We start from the raw sequence: 20,883 nt of genomic DNA, 5'->3' as shown, positions 1-20,883 counted from the left end.
AAATACTACATGTCATATATGTTATATGTAGTCATTATATTCTTAACACTTTAAATTTAATGTATCTTTGTAGTTATCAAAAAAGAAGTCTATTGGAGTTATTTAATATTTCATTTTCTTTCTTGAAGGGATTAACCTTTCATTCATTGTATTTGCTTGAATGTTCACTTGATCATTTATAAGATTTTGTGTCTCTTTATGACCCTTTTTATTTGTTGTTTCCCAACCCTTTACTGACACCAGATTTCTGTATTATCTAATTTTAATTTTTGCTGCTATGTTAATGATATTTTAAAGTTTCATTTTCATTTCACTCTTTGAAATAATTTTTCCTCATATTATTTTATATTCATCTCTCATTTTGTTTATCTATGGAACAGAATCTACATTCATATAGGACAAAAGATCATATCTTACTAAAAAGGGCTAAATGGGTATCTCTAAATGTTAGTCCTGCCACTCCCTGGTCATGTAACCTTAGGGCCCTCATCTGGACCTGAGCTCAAACTCTGAGCCCTTCTGACAGACCTCAGAGTTTTATTCCCTGATACATCCTAAAGATAAGAAGCAGCATTTTGAAAATGAAGATACCACACTTCTCTTTTCCAGGCAACATTCCTTTCCATTGATGTGATACTCTTATTTTAATTTTATCCAGAAACCAGTAATATATAACTGAATTAATACTACATTTCTTTGCAGATTCAAGTAAAACTAGTGTAGAAGCATTGGTAATCATCATGAAGACTCATTGAAAGAACCCTGAAATGCCAGTGGTTCACAAGTGAGCTTGCCTCTCTCTTCCCTGCCAAGGGTATTCTTGTTCCCCTTTTAAAGAAGGAGTGAAGCATTCACATTTTGATCATCCGTCTTGAGTTTCATTTGTTCTAGGCATCTAGGGTAATTCAAGCATTTGGGCTAATAGCCACTTATCAATGAGTGCATACCATGTATGTCTTTCTGTGATTGGGTTAGCTCACTCAGGATGATGTTTTCCAGTTCCAACCATTTGCCTACGAATTTCATAAAGTCGTTGTTTTTGATAGCTGAGTAATATTCCATTGTGTAGATGTACCACATTTTCTGTATCCATTCCTCTGTTGAAGGGCATCTGGGTTCTTTCCAGCTTCTGGCTATTATAAATAAGGCTGCGATGAACACAGTGGAGCACGTGTCTCTTTTATATGTTGAGGCATCTTTTGGGTATATGCCCAAGAGAGGTATAGCTGGATCCTCAGGCAGTTCAATGTCCAATTTTCTGAGGAACCTCCAGACTGATTTCCAGAATGGTTTTACCAGTCTGCAATCCCACCAACAATGGAGGAGTGTTCCTCTTTCTCCACATCCTCGCCAGCATCTGCTGTCACCTGAGTTTTTGATCTTAGCCATTCTCACTGGTGTGAGGTGAAATCTCAGGGTTGTTTTGATTTGCATTTCCCTTATGACTAAAGATGTTGAACATTTCTTTAGGTGTTTCTCAGCCATTCGGCATTCCTCAGCTGTGAATTCTTTGTTTAGCTCTGAACCCCATTTTTAATAGGGTTATTTGTTTCCCTGCGGTCTAACTTCTTGAGTTCTTTGTATATTTTGGATATAAGGCCTCTATCTGTTGTAGGATTGGTAAAGATCTTTTCCTAATCTGTTGGTTGCCGTTTTGTCCTAACCACAGTGTCCTTTGCCTTACAGAAGCTTTGCAGTTTTATGAGATCCCATTTGTCGATTCTTGATCTTAGAGCATAAGCCATTGGTGTTTTGTTCAGGAAATTTTTTCCAGTGCCCATGTGTTCCAGATGCTTCCCTAGTTTTTCTTCTATTAGTTTGAGTGTGTCTGGTTTGATGTGGAGGTCCTTGATCCACTTGGACTTAAGCTTTGTACAGGGTGATAAGCATGGATCGATCTGCATTCTTCTACATGTTGCCCTCCAGTTGAACCAGCACCATTTGCTGAAAATGCTATCTTTTTTCCATTGGATGGTTTTGGCTCCTTTGTCAAAAATCAAGTGACCATAGGTGTGTGGGTTCATTTCTGGGTCTTCAATTCTATTCCATTGGTCTATCTGTCTGTCTCTGTACCAATACCATGCAGTTTTTATCACTATTGCTCTGTAATACTGCTTGAGTTCAGGGATAGTGATTCCCCCTGAAGTCCTTTTATTGTTGAGGATAGCTTTAGCTATCCTGGGTTTTTTGTTATTCCAGATGAATTTGCAAATTGTTCTGTCTAACTCTTTGAAGAATTGGATTGTTATTTTGATGGGGATTGCATTGAATCTGTAGATTGCTTTTGGTAAAATGGCCATTTTTACTATATTAATCCTGCCAATCCATGAGCATGGGAGATCTTTCCATCTTCTGAGGTCTTCTTCAATTTCTTTCCTCAGTGTCTTGAAGTTCTTATTGTACAGATCTTTTACTTGCTTGGTTAAAGTCACACCGAGGTACTTTATATTATTTGGGTCTATTATGAAGGGTGTTGTTTCCCTAATTTCTTTCTCGGCTTGTTTCTCTTTTGTATAGAGGAAGGCAACTGATTTATTTGAGTTAATTTTATACCCAGCCACTTTGCTGAAGTTGTCTATCAGCTTTTTTCTATGGTCCTTTTTGTTTCTACTTGGTTGATTTCCGCTCTGAGTTTGATTATTTCCTGCCTTTTCTCCTCCTGGGTGTATTTGCTTCTTTTTGTTCTAGAGCTTTTAGGTGTGCTGTCAAGCTGCTGACATATGCTCTTTCCTGTTTCTTTCTGCAGGCACTCAGCGCTATGAGTTTTCCTCTTAGCACAGTTTTCATTGTGTCCCATAAGTTTGGGTATGTTGTACCTTATATTCATTAAATTCTAAAAAGTTTTTAATTTCTTTCTTTATTTCTTCCTTGACCAGGTTATCATTGAGTAGAGCATTGTTCAATTTCCAAGTATATGTGGGCATTCTTCCTTGATTGATATTGAATACCAGTTTTAGGCTGTGGTGGTCCGATAGCACGCATGGGATTATTTCTATATTTCTGTACCTGTTGAGGCCCGTTTTTTGACCAATTATATGGTCAATTTTGGAGAAAGTACCATGAGGAGCTGAGAAGAAGGTATATCCTTTTGCTTTAGGATAGAATGTTCTATAAATATCCGTTAAGTCCATTTGGCTCATGACTTCTCTTAGTCTGTCTACATCTCTGTTTAATTTCTGTTTCCATGATCTGTCCATTGATGAGAGTGGGGTGTTGAAATCTCCCACTATTATTGTGTGAGGTGCATTGTGTGTTTTGAGCTTTAGTAAGGTTTCTTTTACATTTGTAGGTGCCCTTGTATTTGGGGCATAGATATTTAGGATTGAGAGTTCATCTTGGTGGATTTTTCCTTTGATGAATATGAAGCGTCCTTTCTTATCTTTTTTGATGACTTTTAGTTGAAAATTGATTTTATTTGATATTAGAATGGCTACTCCAGCTTGCTTCTTCTGACCATTTGCTTGGAAAATTGTTTTCCAGCCTTTCACTCTGAGGTAATGTCTGTCTTTGTCTCTGAGGTGTGTTTCCTGTAGGCAGCAGAATGCAGGGCCCTCGTTGCGTATCCAGTTTGTTAATCTATTTCTTTTTATTGGGGAGTTCAGGCCATTGATGTTGAGAGATATTAAGGAATAGTGATTATTGCTTCCCGTTATATTCATATTTGGATGTGAGGTTATGTTTGTGTGCTTTCATTCTCTTTGTTTTGTTGCCAAGACGATTAGTTTCTTGCTTCTTCTAGGGTATAGCTTGCCTCCTTATGTTGGGCTTTACCATTTATTATCCTTTGTAGTGCTGGATTTGTAGAAAGATATTGTGTAAATTTGGTTTTGTCATGGAATATCTTGGTTTCTCCATCTATGTTAATTGAGAGTTTTGCAGGATACAGTAACCTGGGCTGGCATTTGTGTTCTCTTAGGATCTGTATGACATCAGTCCAGGATCTTCTGGCCTTCATAGTTTCTGGCGAAAAGTCTGGTGTGATTCTGATAGGTCTGCCTTTATATGTTACTTGACCTTTTTCCCTTACTGCTTTTAATATTCTTTCTTTATTTTGTGTGTTTGGTGTTTTGACTATTATGTGACGGGAGGTGTTTCTTTTCTGGTCCAATCTATTTGGAGTTCTGTAGGCTTCTTGTATGCCTATGGGTATCTCTTTTTTTAGGTTAGGGAAGTTTTCTTCTATGATTTTGTTGAAGATATTTACTGGTCCTTTGAGCTGGGAGTCTTCCCTCTCTTCTATACCTATTATCCTTAGGTTTGATCTTCTCATTGAGTCCTGGATTTCCTGTATGTTTTGGACCAGTAGCTTTTTCCGCTTTACATTATCTTTGACAGTTGAGTCAATGATTTCTATGGAATCTTCTGCTCCTGAGATTCTCTCTTCCATCTCTTGTATTCTGTTGGTGAAGCTTGTATCTACAGCTCCTTGTCTCTTCTTTTGGTTTTCTATATCCAGGGTTGTTTCCATGTGTTCTTTCTTGATTGCTTCTATTTCCATTTTTAATTCTTTCAATTGTTTGATTGTGTTTTCCTGGAATTCTTTCAGGGATTTTTGCGATTCTTTCAGGGATTTTTGCGATTCCTCTCTGTAGGCTTCTACTTGTTTATTAATGTTTTCCTGTGTTTCCCTAAGGGAGTTCTTCACATCTTTCTTGAAGTCCTCCAGCATCATGATCAAATATGATTTTGAAACTAGATCTTGCTTTTCTGGTGTGTTTGGATATTCCATGTTTGTTTTGGTGGGAGAATTGGGCTCCGATGATGCCATGTAGTCTTGGTTTCTGTTGCTTGGGTTCCTGCGCTTGCCTCTCGCCATCAGATTATCTCTAGTGTTACTTTGTTCTGCTATTTCTGACAGTGGCTAGACTCTCCTATAAGCCTGTGTGTCAGGAGTGCTGTAGACCTGTTTTCCTCTCTTTCAGTCAGTTATGGGGACAGAGTGTTCTGCTTTCGGGCGTGTAGTTTTTCCTCTCTACAGGTCTTCAGCTGTTCCTGTGGGCCTGTGTCTTGAGTTCACCAGGCAGCTTTCTTGCAGCAGAAAAGTTGGTCTTACCTGTGGTCCCGAGGCTCAAGTTTGCTCGCGGGGTGCTGCCCACGGGCTCTTTGCGGCGGCAGCAACCAGGAAGGCCTGTGCCGCCCCTTCCGGGAGCTTCAGTGCACCAGGGTTCCAGATGGCCTTTGGTGTTTTCCTCTGGTGTCTGAGATGTATGTACAGCGAGCAATCTCTTCTGGTTTCCCAGGCTTGTCTGACTCTCTGAAGGTTTAGCTCTCCCTCCCACGGGATTTGGGTGCAGAGAACTGTTTATCCGGTCTGTTTCCTTCAGGTTCCGGCGGTGTCTCAGGCAGGGGTCCTGCCGCTCCTGGGCCCTCCCCCACGGGAGCCCAGAGGCCTTATACAGTTTCCTCTTGGGTCAGGGATGTGGGCAGGGGTGGGCAGTGTTGGTGGTCTCTTCCGCTCTGCAGCCTCAGGAGTGCCCACCTGACCAGGCGGTGAGGTCTCTTTCCCAAGGGGTCTGGGAGCAGAGACCCCACCTTCCTTTATAAATGAAGCACTAGACTAGCTTAGCTGTGCGACTCTCTAGTACTTTAGTTTAGTTTAGTACTTTAGTTTAGTTTAGTACTTTAGTGCTGCGTTTTCATCTATTTCTATTTAAAGGAATATCATGAAACAGATACAAATGTGCATTGAGGGCACATTGTTAATTGTTTCAGATAGGAGCCCAAGGGAGATCCCTATAGATTATCAAGTCACCTACACTTACACCCCTTTGATGAAATGGCAGTGGATTTTTACTACAGCAACACATATGCAGTAGTGGATCCATTGGGCCAGACAGGTGACATACTTGCCATTGATGACACCATCTGGGTTGAGCATAGGGATGATCTTGAACACGAAGTTTTCCCTCAGGAGCTTTGCTACAGGGTCACTGCTGACTAGGAACTCCAAGGTTCCCTTCATCACCCAACTGGCATTGCTCTCTCCTGGGTGAACTCGTGCTGTGATCACCTGATATGGACGACAGCCTGCAGGAAAGGGGGCACACAAAATGAAATGGATATGTTTTCCATTTCCATCAACAGTCTTCAGGGGGAAAGAATTATACCTGAAGGGCATGAAGTCAGTCTTAAGTAGGTTGTTTCTGGTATATATGATCTACATTTTTCCATTTTCTGTCTGCCTCCAGAAACTTCAAGACTCAAGAGACTGAGGACACCAGGCTCTAGGCTGTTATCAAAGCAAAGTACTTTGTGGTATGATAAAAAGCCACAAAGCAGATTTTAAACTAACTTTCCACAGTCCATTAGTAAAATGCTGGATATCAAAGATCTCAGACTGAATCTTATATTTGTCATATACCAGCTCTGAGATTTTAGGCAAATGATTAAATCTCTTGGTGCCCATTTCCTCACCTGTAAAATAGGGATATTTATAATAATGGCCTCATGTGGTTAGAGAAACAGAAAGATGTAAATAAAAGTGTCAAATACAATTTCTGCTATCCATTCCATGTTAGTTCACTCCTTATTCAATTGCAGTCTGTGGGTGTTGGGGGAAGGATGAGCACTGCCATTCCCTAGCATCAGTGATAGACAGAGAAGCTCACTGTTCTGCCTTTTATTCACAGGAGACAGCAGAAGCACCCTAGCACTGAGATATATTCTTGACCATTCCTGGGCTCACACAGAAAGTGTTGTCTGTTATGGTGGTAGAGATTGCTCCTAATACGCCACACAAGTTTTCTACTATTACACTACATCCCCAGCCTAAAGAAGGTTCTGTTAGTGACCACTAATGTCTATTCTCTGTATACTGAGAGATAAAGAGGAAAAGAAGGCAACATATCAAGAATTCACTTCTGTCAACTGTAAGCACATGGCCAAATCTATGGATGGACTTTTTTTCTGACTCCCTTTTTATTTTGTATCCTCATCTGATTCCTGACTGCTTCTAATCTTGCTCTAATAACAAGTGCTGTTTGCTGGTCATAAATAAATTTAGTCACTAAACAGCCTAAAGGTTAATAAAGAAATAATTTTGTTATAGATGGTTTGAATTAGTCCAAAGTAAATGAGGCCTTTGTACTTTTCAATGGTAGGGATTTTTAATAAGGAAACAAACTTTATCTCCCAATGTATACACGTACACAAAAGTATAAAACTGAGTAACTATTGATCACAGGTCTGAAGAACAGACAACAAAATATACAAATGAGCATTTATATTACTGATTTATGATAATACTACCAATTAAGACTAAAAGATTCACTCATTCTCTTTCATATTTCTACCACCAGTCATTGATCCACTGAGGTCTACACAGAAGGGGCATAGATCAAGGTGCCTTTTCCGACTACAGTGAGAGCAGTATGTTTGAATTCTTTTTAGGTCATCTATACATTAGAGGTAATTTTCAGCTATTCATTTCCTTGAGCAAGTGTCTTGAACCTATTACAGGAACTGCAACAGACATCGGGTTGTAAAAGTCAAATAAATTAAAGACCTTGTTCTAGAAGAGGCCATAGCATTTGTCTTTAGTGACACATATGCAAGTAAACAATGGCAAGAGACCTAATGGTGCTGTGCACAGAGCAACAAAAACAGATCTAAGAAGAGAAGGACATTCCCAGGATATGATGGTATTTGGACTGTCTTGAAGTATAAGCATTTATCAGACAGGAAAGGTTAAAGGGTCTTCAAGAGTAAAAAGGAAATGAGGAAGAAGATGATGAAAAAGAAGAGGAGGAAGAGGAAGAGGAGGCCAGTGTACTATAAAATGAAGAGATACCGGAAGCAAAGAGATGTAGGTAGAGAAGAATGAACTTAAAAAAGATTGCCACGTATGTGTATTTATAGGGTAGAAGCAGGAATTGGATGTTTCCTATAGGTCAAATATTCTTAACAATAAAGTTAGCATGTCACTGGTAGGCCACACACATTAACAGAGTGCTCTGTAGATTTACCAGCAACCAATGAAAGAGAAAATGTTTTGTTTATGAAATACATGCCACAAACTGCTTCTAGCCTGTATATTTTCTTGACTCTCCTTCTAACTACCAGAGACCTGCTTTGGGACAGGAGCAGGGATTTCCCCCAAATAAAATACTCTACTTCATTAATACATTTGAAAGCAGGCATGGCTATGAAAAATAAGTGTTGCTAGTGAGATAAAAAGGTCTTATAGAAGATCTGATCAAAGGGGCAATTTTACCTGGCAAATAACTATTGCTTTTAAAATCTGTCTCCTGTGCTTTTTCTTCTCACCTTGCTCATAGATGTAGTACCTACCAGTGGAAAAGTCATCTTGAGTACTGATGATACATGATAAGTATAATGGTAAGTAGAAAGAATGAGTATTCTTGGTAAATTCTTTAAACAACTACATGTGCCTTCATTGGCTTCTCCAATATGTCTGGGCATGTGAGAAAAATAACTTATTATTTTTCCATGGTAATATAATAATATTTTCATTACATGCTGCTAAACTCTACCATGTAAATATAAGACCAAGTATAAAAATATTGACCAAGTGAATCTAAGACCAAGTATAAAGTAATATTTTGAATGGTATTCATTCAGATGTGCTTTCTGCAACAGGTCAGAAAGAAAGAGTTGAAACAAAAAGCATATTTGATGTACTTTACTGAAAAGAGCAGTTACAAACTACTACTTTAAGAAACAAGACTTAGTTGGGACTTAGTGAAAACTTAGTTGAAGATGGGACTTAGTTAGTAGAGAACTTGCCCAGAATGGATGAAATCTTGAATTCTATCCCTAGTAACATATAAACCTGGGAGTTGGAAAATGAAGGATTAGAAAATAAATGTCATCCCTGGCTATGTAGAGAGCTCAAGGTCAACCTGGACTACTCTGAGACCCTATCTAGAAGAGGAAAGAAAAGAAAAAAGAAGAGGGGTATAAAAACAATGTTATGATGGTTTAACATCAGAATAAAGGTGTGGCAGGATCTGTTTTATAAAAGAATTCTATTGTATATACATTGTATTTGCGTGAAACGCTGCCTGGATAATGGGTTGAGAATAGATTAGACAATCATATTTCCAGGGTTCAAAAATTGTTTCATTATTTTCATACTTGAAAAGAATCTTGTTAGTTTCAGGGGGAAATAAACACTGGATTTTCTTGGTTTGTCCAAGGATGCTATCCAGGAGAGCATGGGCTAGACCTTTAACATGTCTCAACACCCTGCAGGATGAAAGCTATAGTCAAAGTGACAATATTTGGTGTCTAGTGACAGTTTGCTTCCTGTTTTCCAGAAAGCCATGCTCACACATGGCAGAGAGGCAAGAAAACAACCTTCAGTATCCTTTCATTAAGGCTAATCCTATTTCTGAGAGCAGGGCCTCCCTCAAAGACCCTACTATGCTTTTAGCACTTATATTGCAACATGGAATTAGATAGAAAGTAAAGACTTGCTCTATACTGCATTAGGTTTGCCTGCATGGCTAATCATTCATTAACTGAAAGTTATGAACAAGTATGTGAGCTGGAAAATATGAACAGTTCACTAACAACACAATTGAAATCAGCTAGAGGTCAGCTTTCTCACCATGTCATTTATTCAGCTACTTTTATTCCTTCCAAATCAAGCTGCGTTGGCCTCCAATAAAAAGCTTTCAGAGAAATAAAGAGGCTTGATGGATATGCACCCAATCAGAAGCGTATTTTCAGTTCCGTAATTGCACATTACTCTTTGTGCCTCTTAGACTATGTTCACTGACAACGTTAGCTAACAATATTAAGCACTCCTTGCCCCATATGAAAAAGAAATAAAAAACAGCTACTCCCTTACAGATTTCTGATACGAACAGAATACTTTCATTGTCTGGGCCAGATGGCTCCATTACTTTTATATATATATACTACAATGCAATGGGCGAGTCAATAGGCCAATCTGAAATTTTTAAAAACAGAGGCTTCAGCAGTGTGTTTGTATCCTTGGGAGAGCTGGGTAAGCTATTACGCTGTAAGACTCACAGGACATAGCAGGCTTTTGGAACATCTTTAGCATGTAAACAGGGACATCTAATGAAGATGTAAGGAACACTTCAGCCACTCACGCTGGTTTGGCTCTTTCTCCCTCTGTGATTTCAAACAATTCCACAGTCCTATCGGTGACTTCAGCTTATGGGACCAGTGAGTTGTAGCAGCAAATGGCACTCCTGAGAACTCATAATAGGTAACAGCTGTAAAGAGCATGCAAAACACATCCTAGGAGGCTTTCCCATATAATTGATGATTTGGGCTGTAGTAAATCATTTCTGCTGGGCAAAATGTATCAGATACTAATATTTGCATTTTTCCCCTCTGGATTCCTTGAAATCAATCCAAAGGAACATTGCTACCTATGGGCTATCAATAATTTGGCCATATTTTTAAATGAAAAATTAAATCCTGAGTTTGTATCAGTGATAATGAGATCTGTAAAATGAAAGTAGTACCCAGTATGAACTTGAACAATGGCCAAGAGATATTAGCCTATTAGCTTATCAGAAGTTAAGGAGAACTAAAGGCATGTACTATGTTACACATGTGTGCGCAATTATATGAACATCTGTTCACTTCCACCTTCTACCTTCTTTTTTCAACAAAATCTACTCTGGCACTCTGCAGGGTAGTAGAGATGGTGAGAGAAATGTAACAGATTCTTCTTTCAAGAGAAATGATTGTCTAGTGAGAAAGGGTGCTAACACACATAGTTACTGCCCAATATGACCAGAGAAATTTCTCAAGATATTCCTAAAGTGGATTTCTCATTCTTATATTACTCATACCAGTTCTAGTAACTGGGAGTGATAAAAATAGCAGCCACGGGACATGATCTTAAGGAATTAATATGGAAAAAGAATACTATTCACCCATAGAAAGTATTATAATCTCCAAAACTAAAAGGATAATAATAATAATAATAATAATAATAATAATAATAATAATAATAATAAAGGAAAACAAACACAAAATAAGTAAAATACATGAGACTAAAGATAAAAAATAATATAAGTATCTTGAGAATGTTGATATAAGGTACCTATGACAAAATTTAGAAAATGAGAAGTAATAGAAAACACTATTGTACCAGAGCAGTGAGCATCCATCTGTTCGTAGTTCTAAGATCTATTTAAAGATAACTATACATAGAAATGCACCTGTCAGGGAAGATCATCTGGGTCACTTCGTTGTCTTCTTTAGGTTATCCCTAAAGATATGCGATTATGTGATGTTGAATTATTAGTTGTACAGAAAAAAAACATGGGGAAGCAACTACAAACTAGTTTGCACCTGTTTCCGCAAACATGTAGTGCATGTAGGAATCCAAAATTACCTTGTGAGTTACAAGGGACCATGGAAAATCATGATGCAGAGAGCTGCCCAGATAGATTGTCCAGTGGAGCTGAAGCTACTGAGGTTAAAAGAGAATAGTAGTAGAGCATACTATGGTTTTGGATGGCATTCATTAATATGAAATCTAGAAAACCTAGAAGATGGTTCATGAAAACAGCTCAACCATGGGCCATGGTGTGAGGAAAGAGACAAAGAAATAAGAGGAGTTGACACATGAATGTAAGAAACTGAGTTTAGGTCCTCAGAACACATGTAAAGATGGGCATGGTAGTACACATCTGTAATTTCAGGGTATCTACAGTGAGGAGAAGGTAGAATCCAGTAGATCCCCTTGCAGCATACAGTGGAGAAACAGAGACCCTGTCTCAAACAAGTTAGAAAGCAAAGAAAGCACCATAAGTTGTCCTCTGTCCTCCACAAATATGCACGTGTGCACACACATGCATGCCCATACAATGCAAACATGCATATATATATGTATGTATGTATGTATGTATATATATATATATATATATATATATCTTCCTCTCAAAGTCACATATTGGAGCTATAACGCTTTTAGGAAATGGAGGAATCACCAGGAGATGAGGCTAGGAAGAAGATAGGTATTTATGGGCATGACCTCAAAGGAGATGTTGGGAATCCACCCCTGCCTCTTTCTCTTCATATCTCATATTCTATAAGGAGAGCAGCAGCTTTATTGGTCTAGTTTCAGCTATCAAAACAGTGCCCATATAGTTCTCCAAAGGAACTAATCATGGACTATAAGCTCTGAAATTGTGTTAAAACAAACCTCTTTATAAGTTGATCCCACCAGATATTTTGTCACAGTGATGGAAAGTTGACCAATACACTAAGCAAGAGAGGGTTCTGAATTGTAGCTTTCCATACATATGTTCTTCCAGTCTTAAAGATTGACATTACTGAAGTATAGTGTGCATGAAATACATTTCTATTGATTTCAGTTTTACAATTCAGTGAGATTTCCATATGTGTATAATGCTATAAAATGAAATAGATCTGGTGTAAATCATTGTCACGCCCATTCGCCTCACTTACATTGAGGAAAACCACATCCCCACACTGTTTTTAAAAAAAGAGTCTTACTAATTCTTAGAGAATTTCATACATGCATACAATATATTCGATCACATTCAGAGTGAAGTCCTCCCAAAACCATACCCATCTCCCTCCCAATTTCATGTTGTTGTTGTTGTTGTTGTTGTTGTTGATGATGATGATGATGATGATGATGATGATGATGATCATGTGTTGTGTTTATAATCCACTCAGTCTATTTGGACTGTTCGTATACTCCTAGATGTGTAATCATTTACTAGAATGTAATCCACCTACCAGCCTTACACCCTTAAAGAAAACCAACTCTCACTTCACCAGACATATGCCATCAACTGTTAATAGCTTTTTAGGTAGGGGCGTCTCTCTCTCACCAGCACTGCCTCCCTCCTTGGTGGAATGTTCACTGTTCCTCTCCAGGTTTTATGCAGGCAGCCATAGCTGCTGTGAGTTCAGTAGCCTTATTAGAATTCCAGGTGATATGGTTTTGCTCTGGTTTTTATAGAACTATGGCTCTTACATCCCCCTCCCCCTTTTACATGATGGTCCCTGAGCCTTGGAGGTGGGTATACGGTACAAATGTACCATTTGTGTTTGAGAACCTCAGAAATATTTATTCCACACATTTTGATCAGTTGACATGACCACATTCTGAGTCTCTTGGAACCACTGATCTGCTTTATGCCACCATGGTGTAGTCCTTTCTGGAATTTTATAGTGACTGAATCATACAGTGTGTTCTAGTTTCCTTTCTAATGCTTTAATGGGATACTCTAACTAAAAGCAAATTTCAGTGGACAGTCTTGATTTAGTTTATACTCCCATGTTGTAAACCATCACTTAGGGAAATCAAGGCACGATCCCAATTAGAATGTGTAGCAGCAATCCAATATTGCTTGCTGGTTAACTTACTCAATCATGATAAAACAGCTTTCGTACACAGCCAAGAGTCAGCTACTCAGGAATCGTACCTCCATAATGGACACAAGGCACCTCCCATATCAATTAGTAATCAAGAGAAGGCTCTAGAAACATGCTTACAAGCTAGTCTTGTCTAGGACATTATCAATTTCCTAATTATCAATTATTAATCAAGGCTACTCTCAAAGATGACTCAGGGCTGCATCAAACTAAGATGGCTAAAAAAGACACAGCATCTAATCACTTTTAAACTTAATTCTTTGGGAGTCACCCTTGCTGTTGTTATATCGATGATTTGTTCCTTTCAATCACTAGACTGTCTTCTGAGAAGTCAAACAGAAGATCATGCACATTCCACATTTTCTGGATGTTTTCACCTATACATGGATCTGCTGCTCTTTCTTGGTTAGAGTTCCTAAACTTCTATGTGTGCTTGTCTTTCTTGGGGATGGCTACATAGCAGTAGGACTTCCAGTCATCACAATAGTCTCGTATTAGGGAAGGTAATTGCCAACTTTTGTCAACAGGTTCTCAAAAGACACTGTAGCAACTAGTCTATCAACTGTAGTGATTGACTGTTGCCGTTGACCATTTGATTTCGTTGATTAACTGTTGATGTCACCAAACATTTTTATTTGGACATTCTAACAAAGATGTAGAGTACATAATTGCTCTTTTAACATGCTGTCCCCTAATAACTAATAATGACAGGAATATTTCTATGTGTTTGGAGCCATGTGCCTACTATAAGTGAAATGTCTGTTAAAACTCAGTTTACTTTTCCTATTAAGTTCAAGGAATTTTTAGAAAAAATATTTTCCAAATAGAATCAAGAGTTATAAAACTAAGAAAATATTCTCCAAGACTTTAGCTTCCTTCCCTCTCCCCATTTACTTGACTATATTTCAAAACACAAAATGGTTTCCTGAAATTTATTCATTTTTAATTGTTTGGTGACTCATTAAAATAATCCCCTCCAAGTTCAATAAAAGAATGAATTTTTTCTTTAAAATTCATGCTTTAATTTACATTTAGGGCTGTTTGTGTTAGGTCTTAGAGAGTGAAGTTTTAGAGAGTTCAGAATATACAATGATGTAAAACTTGAGACTCACTTCTTATGAATGTCTCCTTTAGGATTTTGTATGTGTTCAATCTTCTACAAGTAACAATAGTTTCATCTCTCCTTTCCAAATCTTAAAACATTTATTTGTTTTTCTTGGTAGGAGAGACATATTTTCCCCACAGGGAATATTTGGAAATGTTAAAAGATATTTTTCATTGTCACACTTGGGGATTCTAATGCTACTATCATCTACTGAGTCGAGGATAGGGCTGTTGCCAAACATTTTATGGTGCATAGGACACTTTCCCACAAAATAGGTTATCTGTCCTAAAACATAAAAACAGTGAGTGTGAAGAACTCTGGATCACTCACAAGCTCGACTCTGCAGCATATTGCTGAACAGACAGCGCAATGGGCACTATCTTCTTTTTCTAGTTTGAGAGGAGAACTTTAAGCATTTCACTATTAGGTCCGTAGAAAATAACTGTTACTCATGTAAGAGCATTTTTTCTGTTACTGCTTCTCAAAGGAATGTTCTTGAAGTCCTGGGGATTAAATCTAGGGCTTCATGCATGGGAGGTAAACATTCAACCTCAAAGCCTCTTTCATTGCCTTTGTAAGAGTCTTAAAGTTAAATTGCATCCAATTATTTCAAGTGAAACATTCACCATCTGTTGAAATATGCACGAGATTTTTTTCATCCTTAATGTAGTAAAAAGGAACAGTTGCTTCATGATCAATTATGTTGCACATATAAAATATATTCATCTTCCAGGTATGATGACCAAGGCATAGCCATTTTGTTTCAACCTGCTCGTCACATCTGACAAGACTGTTTTAAACAAATTTTGGACATCGTACTTTTCAACACTGACCTTCTTTCTTAAGTTATATCAACAGTGTTCTCCTGGAATAGAATCAACTGGATTATGAAGTATTATCATTCAATGCAATTATGGAATCACTTCTTTCTTTAGGATTTTTGCATCAGTGTCTCATGAGAAAAATCAGCCAATAATTTCTCTTTCCTGCAATATCCTGGTCAGACCTAGCCACTAAGGTTATGCCAAACTGTAAAGCACTCCTTCTTCATTTTATGTAATATTTATAAATGCTGAACTTGAGGTTTTTCCTTAAATATACAGGGAAATTCAATAATGAAGTCACTCACCCAGGCCAGTAATGATATCTGATGGGCTTAACAATTAATTCATATGATAATAAATCCAAATTGTTTAGAATCACATTCAAATCGCCTATCACCAATTCATCTATTTAGATTTTTTAGTTACTACTTTTGTCAATTTGATAATTAAACACTTTTAAAATTGCACTTTTTAATTTATGGTTCCAAAATTATTGACATAAAACTGTTTTGAAATCCTTGTAGTGGTTCCCTTTAATTTTATTTCTAATATATGGGAAGTATTATATTTTACTCCTGTTGTGATAAAATAACTTTACCAAGGCAACTTGTGGAGGGAAGATTATTTGGAGCTTACAGTTCCAAAGTGATAATAATCTATGACGGTAAAATGAAGGACAGGTGGCCAGCAGTTGGAGCACAAGCTGAGAGCCCACATCTTGAACCCAAGCAGAAGATGAAGAACACATTTCCTCCAATAAGGCCATACTTTCTATGCTTCCCAAATGATTCTACCAACGAGGCTATAAGTAGTCAAACACAGGAGCCAGTCAGTGGTTGGGGAAAATCTTATTCACACCACATGGGGGTACTTTATTCTTTAGTATTATTAACAGTAAGCATTGTAATTTTATGCCTTTTCAAGGACCCATTCCTCTTGACTTGCTTTCTTCCTTCTAAAATTCTTTTGTGTTTCATTGATTTATATAACAATTTTTTAACCTTTCCTTTCCTTGTTTCTCATACGTTATATCTTGACAAAATTAACCCTGAGATGGAATGTAGGTCCAACATATAAAAATGTTTAGATGCCACCAGTGTGCCTAAAGGCTGTTGTTATAGTATGCAATATTCCTTAAGCAGCAACTGGACAAAATTGGTTAATAATGCTAATGTTTCCTATGTTCTTTCTAATGTTAGATCTACTTGTCTATACTTCACTGAGAAAGGCTTGTGAAGATCCCCCAGGATTATTGTAGTATTGTCTATTTCTCCTAATATTGTTGTCAAGTTTTTACTTATTTTCAGTCTGGGGTTAACTACACACAGAACCATTCTATGGTCCTGATTTACTGACTGCTTTGTCATTATTGAAGCATCGCTTGCTCTCTTAAGGCAATTTGCCTAAATGTCTCCTTTGCGTGTATTAATACAGCAATGTGGTATTTCTTTTCAATTAAATTAACAATACACATCTTTTTTAATCTAATTTTGAACTTGCTATCACTTTCCAACACCCATTTGTCTCTCAGAGCAGCACAAAACTGGATATTGTACTTTATGCAGCTTGGCATTCTTTGTTTTATCTCTGCTGTAGCATTTATTCCACCATTTACAGTTATTGCAATGGATGACAGGTGCAGGTTTCGTGCCATCCATCATAATTTTGCTTTACATTTGACCTAACTTCTCTATTAATGATTTCCCTCCCCTCTTACTTGCATCTAGATTAATTGTTAGATATTTTATCCCACTGTTCCTTTGTTTCCTTGATTAGCTTAGTAGTTGCAGACCTGTTCATTATTCTCCAATTGGTCACCTTAACGATTATAAGATACACCTTTTCTTGTATTGAAATAGTCTGTTTTGTTTCTGCAATGTATTAAAATTCATGAGACATATTTATGGAATTATAAATTTGCTTTTGTTTAGATTCAATCACATATTCATCCTTTAAATTATTTTTTACTTGGTATTGTATTAACAAACTTCAAGTGGGTTTCATTATTTCCCATCTGCCTGAAAATCACCCCTTAGAATTTCTTCCAGCAGAGGTCAACTAGCCAGAGTACTCAGGCTTTTTATTTGAAAACAGGCTCATTTTATTCCAGTTTTAAGAAATACTTACGTTGGACATAGACTCCTATCATGCATAATAAGGTCTGTTTCCCATTACTTTTCAAGCTCTTTTCCCTGGGGTCATAAGAAAAATTAATTGTCTTTAACAGTCCTTTTAGAAGTAACTAGAAATGTGTCTCTTTTTATCTGAGATGGGAATGAGAGCATTGTCGTCTGTTGTATAGCTTTCTGTATACATTTTCCAAGAGTAGGACAAAAAGAGTCCATAATTAAAAAATCTGAGCTATCTTATACATGCTTAAGTCTTTTTATTGATTCTCTTGTAACTTCCAGAGATATAACACTGATAATTACATTATAAAGACTTTCTTTTTGTGTATTTCTAATTTCTTAGATTGTCTTCAGCACTGTATAATAGAAAAGTCTTGCATTTTTATGGGGATTTGGTAGACATCTGATTAATGGAGAACTTCCATTAGAATCTGTTGAAATATGTGGATCAGTGTCAATTGAAAACAGACAGAGGCACCTTGTCACTGAAAAGACATTTCCTCCAACATCCTCCATTTCTTAGTGATTCAGGGAATCTAAAGGAAGGAAGACAGATATTATCATTCTCTTTCTGTTAGCCAGGGTAGAGGGGACAGCAAGGAAGAAAAGAACTTTTATGGTCTGAATCACATTGCAATGTTCTTCTCATTTATCATGTATAATTCTGTGTGTGTAGATCCAAAAGAAGAACTGAAAGCAATCCTATCAAAACGAAGTGTCGTATACTGAGACAGAAACAAGAGCCATATAAATTATGGATAAGGAAATGGTTTTGAGGTCTTTTTTGCCTCTTTCTAGTGGAATGGATTTGACAAAATTAAAAATTTGTTGAAATTTTAATTCCAGACTAATAAAGCAAACTCTCTTGGGCTTTCATAGCATTGAAGTCTATGGTTATCAATAATGACTATAACTATTACTCTAAAGATAAGACCTAAACATTTTAGTCAGTAGTTTCAATTCATACTAGGTCTATAATATCCTTCTGATTTCTTTCAACAGCTATATACACAGGGAACAAAATTACTTGTCCTTTCATCTTTCCTAGTATTTAAGTGTAAATACTAGTATAGAAGGAAGCTGTCCAAGGTTGGGTATGAATAAAACAGAAAAGACATTAAAGGACCCATCTTCATCTCTACCCCCTTGACATTGACAACAAGCAGCCCCAGATCTGATCCTTTTTGTCAACTTTGCTGTCTGCTTTTGATGCTTCTAGTCTGTTACCCACACAAGACACCAGTTTGAAGAGCTCTGAATTCCCTTCTGAGATTTCCCTCATTTTTAACAAAGAGGCATGGAGTTTGTTCACAGGTAAAGTTGGGGAAAGGTGATTCTTAGAGGCAGTTTGCCACATTTTGGATTGCTAGGAGAAGGCCCCCAAAGCAAAGGTTGGGCAAAGGCTTTTTGTAGCTGATGAGTAGTGAAACTGACCTGAAGAATAAGTTTATTTTATTGGCATCCCATAAGGCTTTATCTTAAACCTTTTAACCTTTTTAACTTATGAGAAGCAGACACAGAAGAGGAGAAAAAAGTATAGTATGTTTCTTATGAATAGTCAGCCCTCAAAGAATCTACCCTCTTCTCCTTAATCTTTTATCCAATACCAAACCCACCCTCCTGTATTCATGACAGCAGCCTCTTCCTCACCATGAGGACAATCCACCCAGCATCCCAAGATAAGGTACAGATCTTAAGATAGAAAGGGAGAAAGATCGAGATGGATAAATGGATGTATGGATAGATAGATAGATAGATAGATAGATAGATAGATAGATAGATAGATAGATAGATAGATGGAGAATAAGAGACAGAGACAACAAAAATGGAAATAGCATAGACTCCTATGTCCGATAGCATATAGCAACAATTGCAGTGAGCATGGGGACCTTAAAGGAGGAGTTAGGGAAAAAACTGAAGGAGCTGAAGGGGTTTGCAACCCCATATGAATAACAACAATACCAACCAGATGCCCCCACCCCCAGAGCTCCCAGGGACTAAACCACCAACCCAAAAGTACACATGGAGGGACCAATGGCTTCAGCTGCAGATGTAGCAGAGGTTGTTATTGTCTGGAATCAATGAGAGGAGGGGTCTTTGATCCTGTGAAAGCTTGATGCCTCAGTGTAGAGTAATGCCAGGGCAGGGAGGTGGGGGTGGGTGGGTGGGAAAGCACTCTCATAAAAGCAGGGTAAGGGGATGGGATAGGAGTTTTGCTGAGGGGAAACCAGGAAAGGTGATAATATTTGACATGTAAATAAATAAAATATCCAAAATAAAGAGCCAAAAAGTGTAATACTATTCATGCACTCAGAGCTGAGAAAGCAACTCAGCTGATAAAGTGATTACAGTGAAAATATGAGAACCTGAGTTCAGATTCCATGAAAGAAAAGCTGAGCGATGTGCCATACTCCAATAATCCTAGTATTTATGACATAGAGACAGGAAAATCCATGGGGATTCCTACTCACTTACCCTTGGAGAGCCACTGAGCCTCAGATTCAGAGAGAAATTTTGTCTGAAAAAGCTAAGGCAATAGAGGAAAACATTTGACACCCTCTGGCCTCTACATGTGCACATATATATATATATATATATATATATGTATATATATATATATATATACATATATATATATATATCTGCATGCACATTTATTAACACATATAGAGTACACAGAAAGAGAGAGAGAGAGAGAGAGAGAGAGAGAGGACAAAAGACAAATACAGAATCTACACTCTTGGCAGTGTTTTCATTGAAATATCTAGTATATTATTTCCTGTCAGTATTATGCTAGATGTTTTCCAGTTTGCTATTTACTATGCCCAAAACACACCATGTCCATTTTCTTCTCTGTCCTCCAATGTCCGACAGACTTGCACTGTCTTTTATTCTGAAATGCCCCTTCACTCTTCCATAGAATGAACAGCACCTGATCTGTGAATTTGTACACAGCTCACTATAATGTGACCTTTTAATCCACTTTGACCTTTGGTCCTTCCCACTACCCTACTTCTTCTATTTTACCTTTGTCCCCACATCTCAGCATATCAGCACTGTTGAGGCAGGGGCATGCTGAAAAGATGGGAATATGTCACTAAAATAAGATGTTCTAATTAATCCCTTCAGTCCAATTATTTCACATGACAACCTCTTTTATTAATTTATTGATTCACTCATTAATTCAAAGGATATACACTAAGCTCTTGCAATAACCCAAGAATTGGAGTTGGAAGTGTAAGTATTAAGGGTAAAATTGTCAAAATACCAAATAGGTTTACCCTCTGGTAGGGAGATAGAAGTCACATTGCATAAGGGTTGGAAATGGAAACCAAGCAGAAGTAGGAAGTTGGTTCATCCCTTCAGCAAAGAGAGAGGTTTGAGGAATGTACATCCAAGCTAGTGTTTTCATAGACTGTGGAAAATCACCAGCTCCAGAGACAAACTTCTGAAGGGCTAGCAA

General features: G+C 37.5%; 1 protein-coding gene across 4 annotated transcripts in view; it reads right to left on the bottom strand.

Annotated features, from left to right (window-relative positions):
• Window positions 1-20,883, bottom strand: part of Agbl1 (AGBL carboxypeptidase 1) — a 906,807-nt gene that overhangs the window by 551,709 nt on the left and 334,215 nt on the right. For all 4 annotated transcript variants that reach the window (XM_039101030.2, XM_063280964.1, XM_008759580.4 and 1 more), the window contains one exon: window positions 5,847-6,027. In XM_039101030.2, coding sequence (XP_038956958.1) covers window positions 5,847-6,027 — 181 coding nt within the window. The remainder of the gene's footprint in view (window positions 1-5,846; window positions 6,028-20,883) is intronic.

This window comes from Rattus norvegicus, chromosome 1 (assembly GCF_036323735.1).
Source record: "Rattus norvegicus strain BN/NHsdMcwi chromosome 1, GRCr8, whole genome shotgun sequence".
In the NCBI taxonomy this organism is placed as follows: domain Eukaryota; kingdom Metazoa; phylum Chordata; class Mammalia; order Rodentia; family Muridae; genus Rattus; species Rattus norvegicus.
Note: the sequence above shows the minus strand (reverse complement) of the source record. Positions and strands in the feature narration are given on the sequence as shown.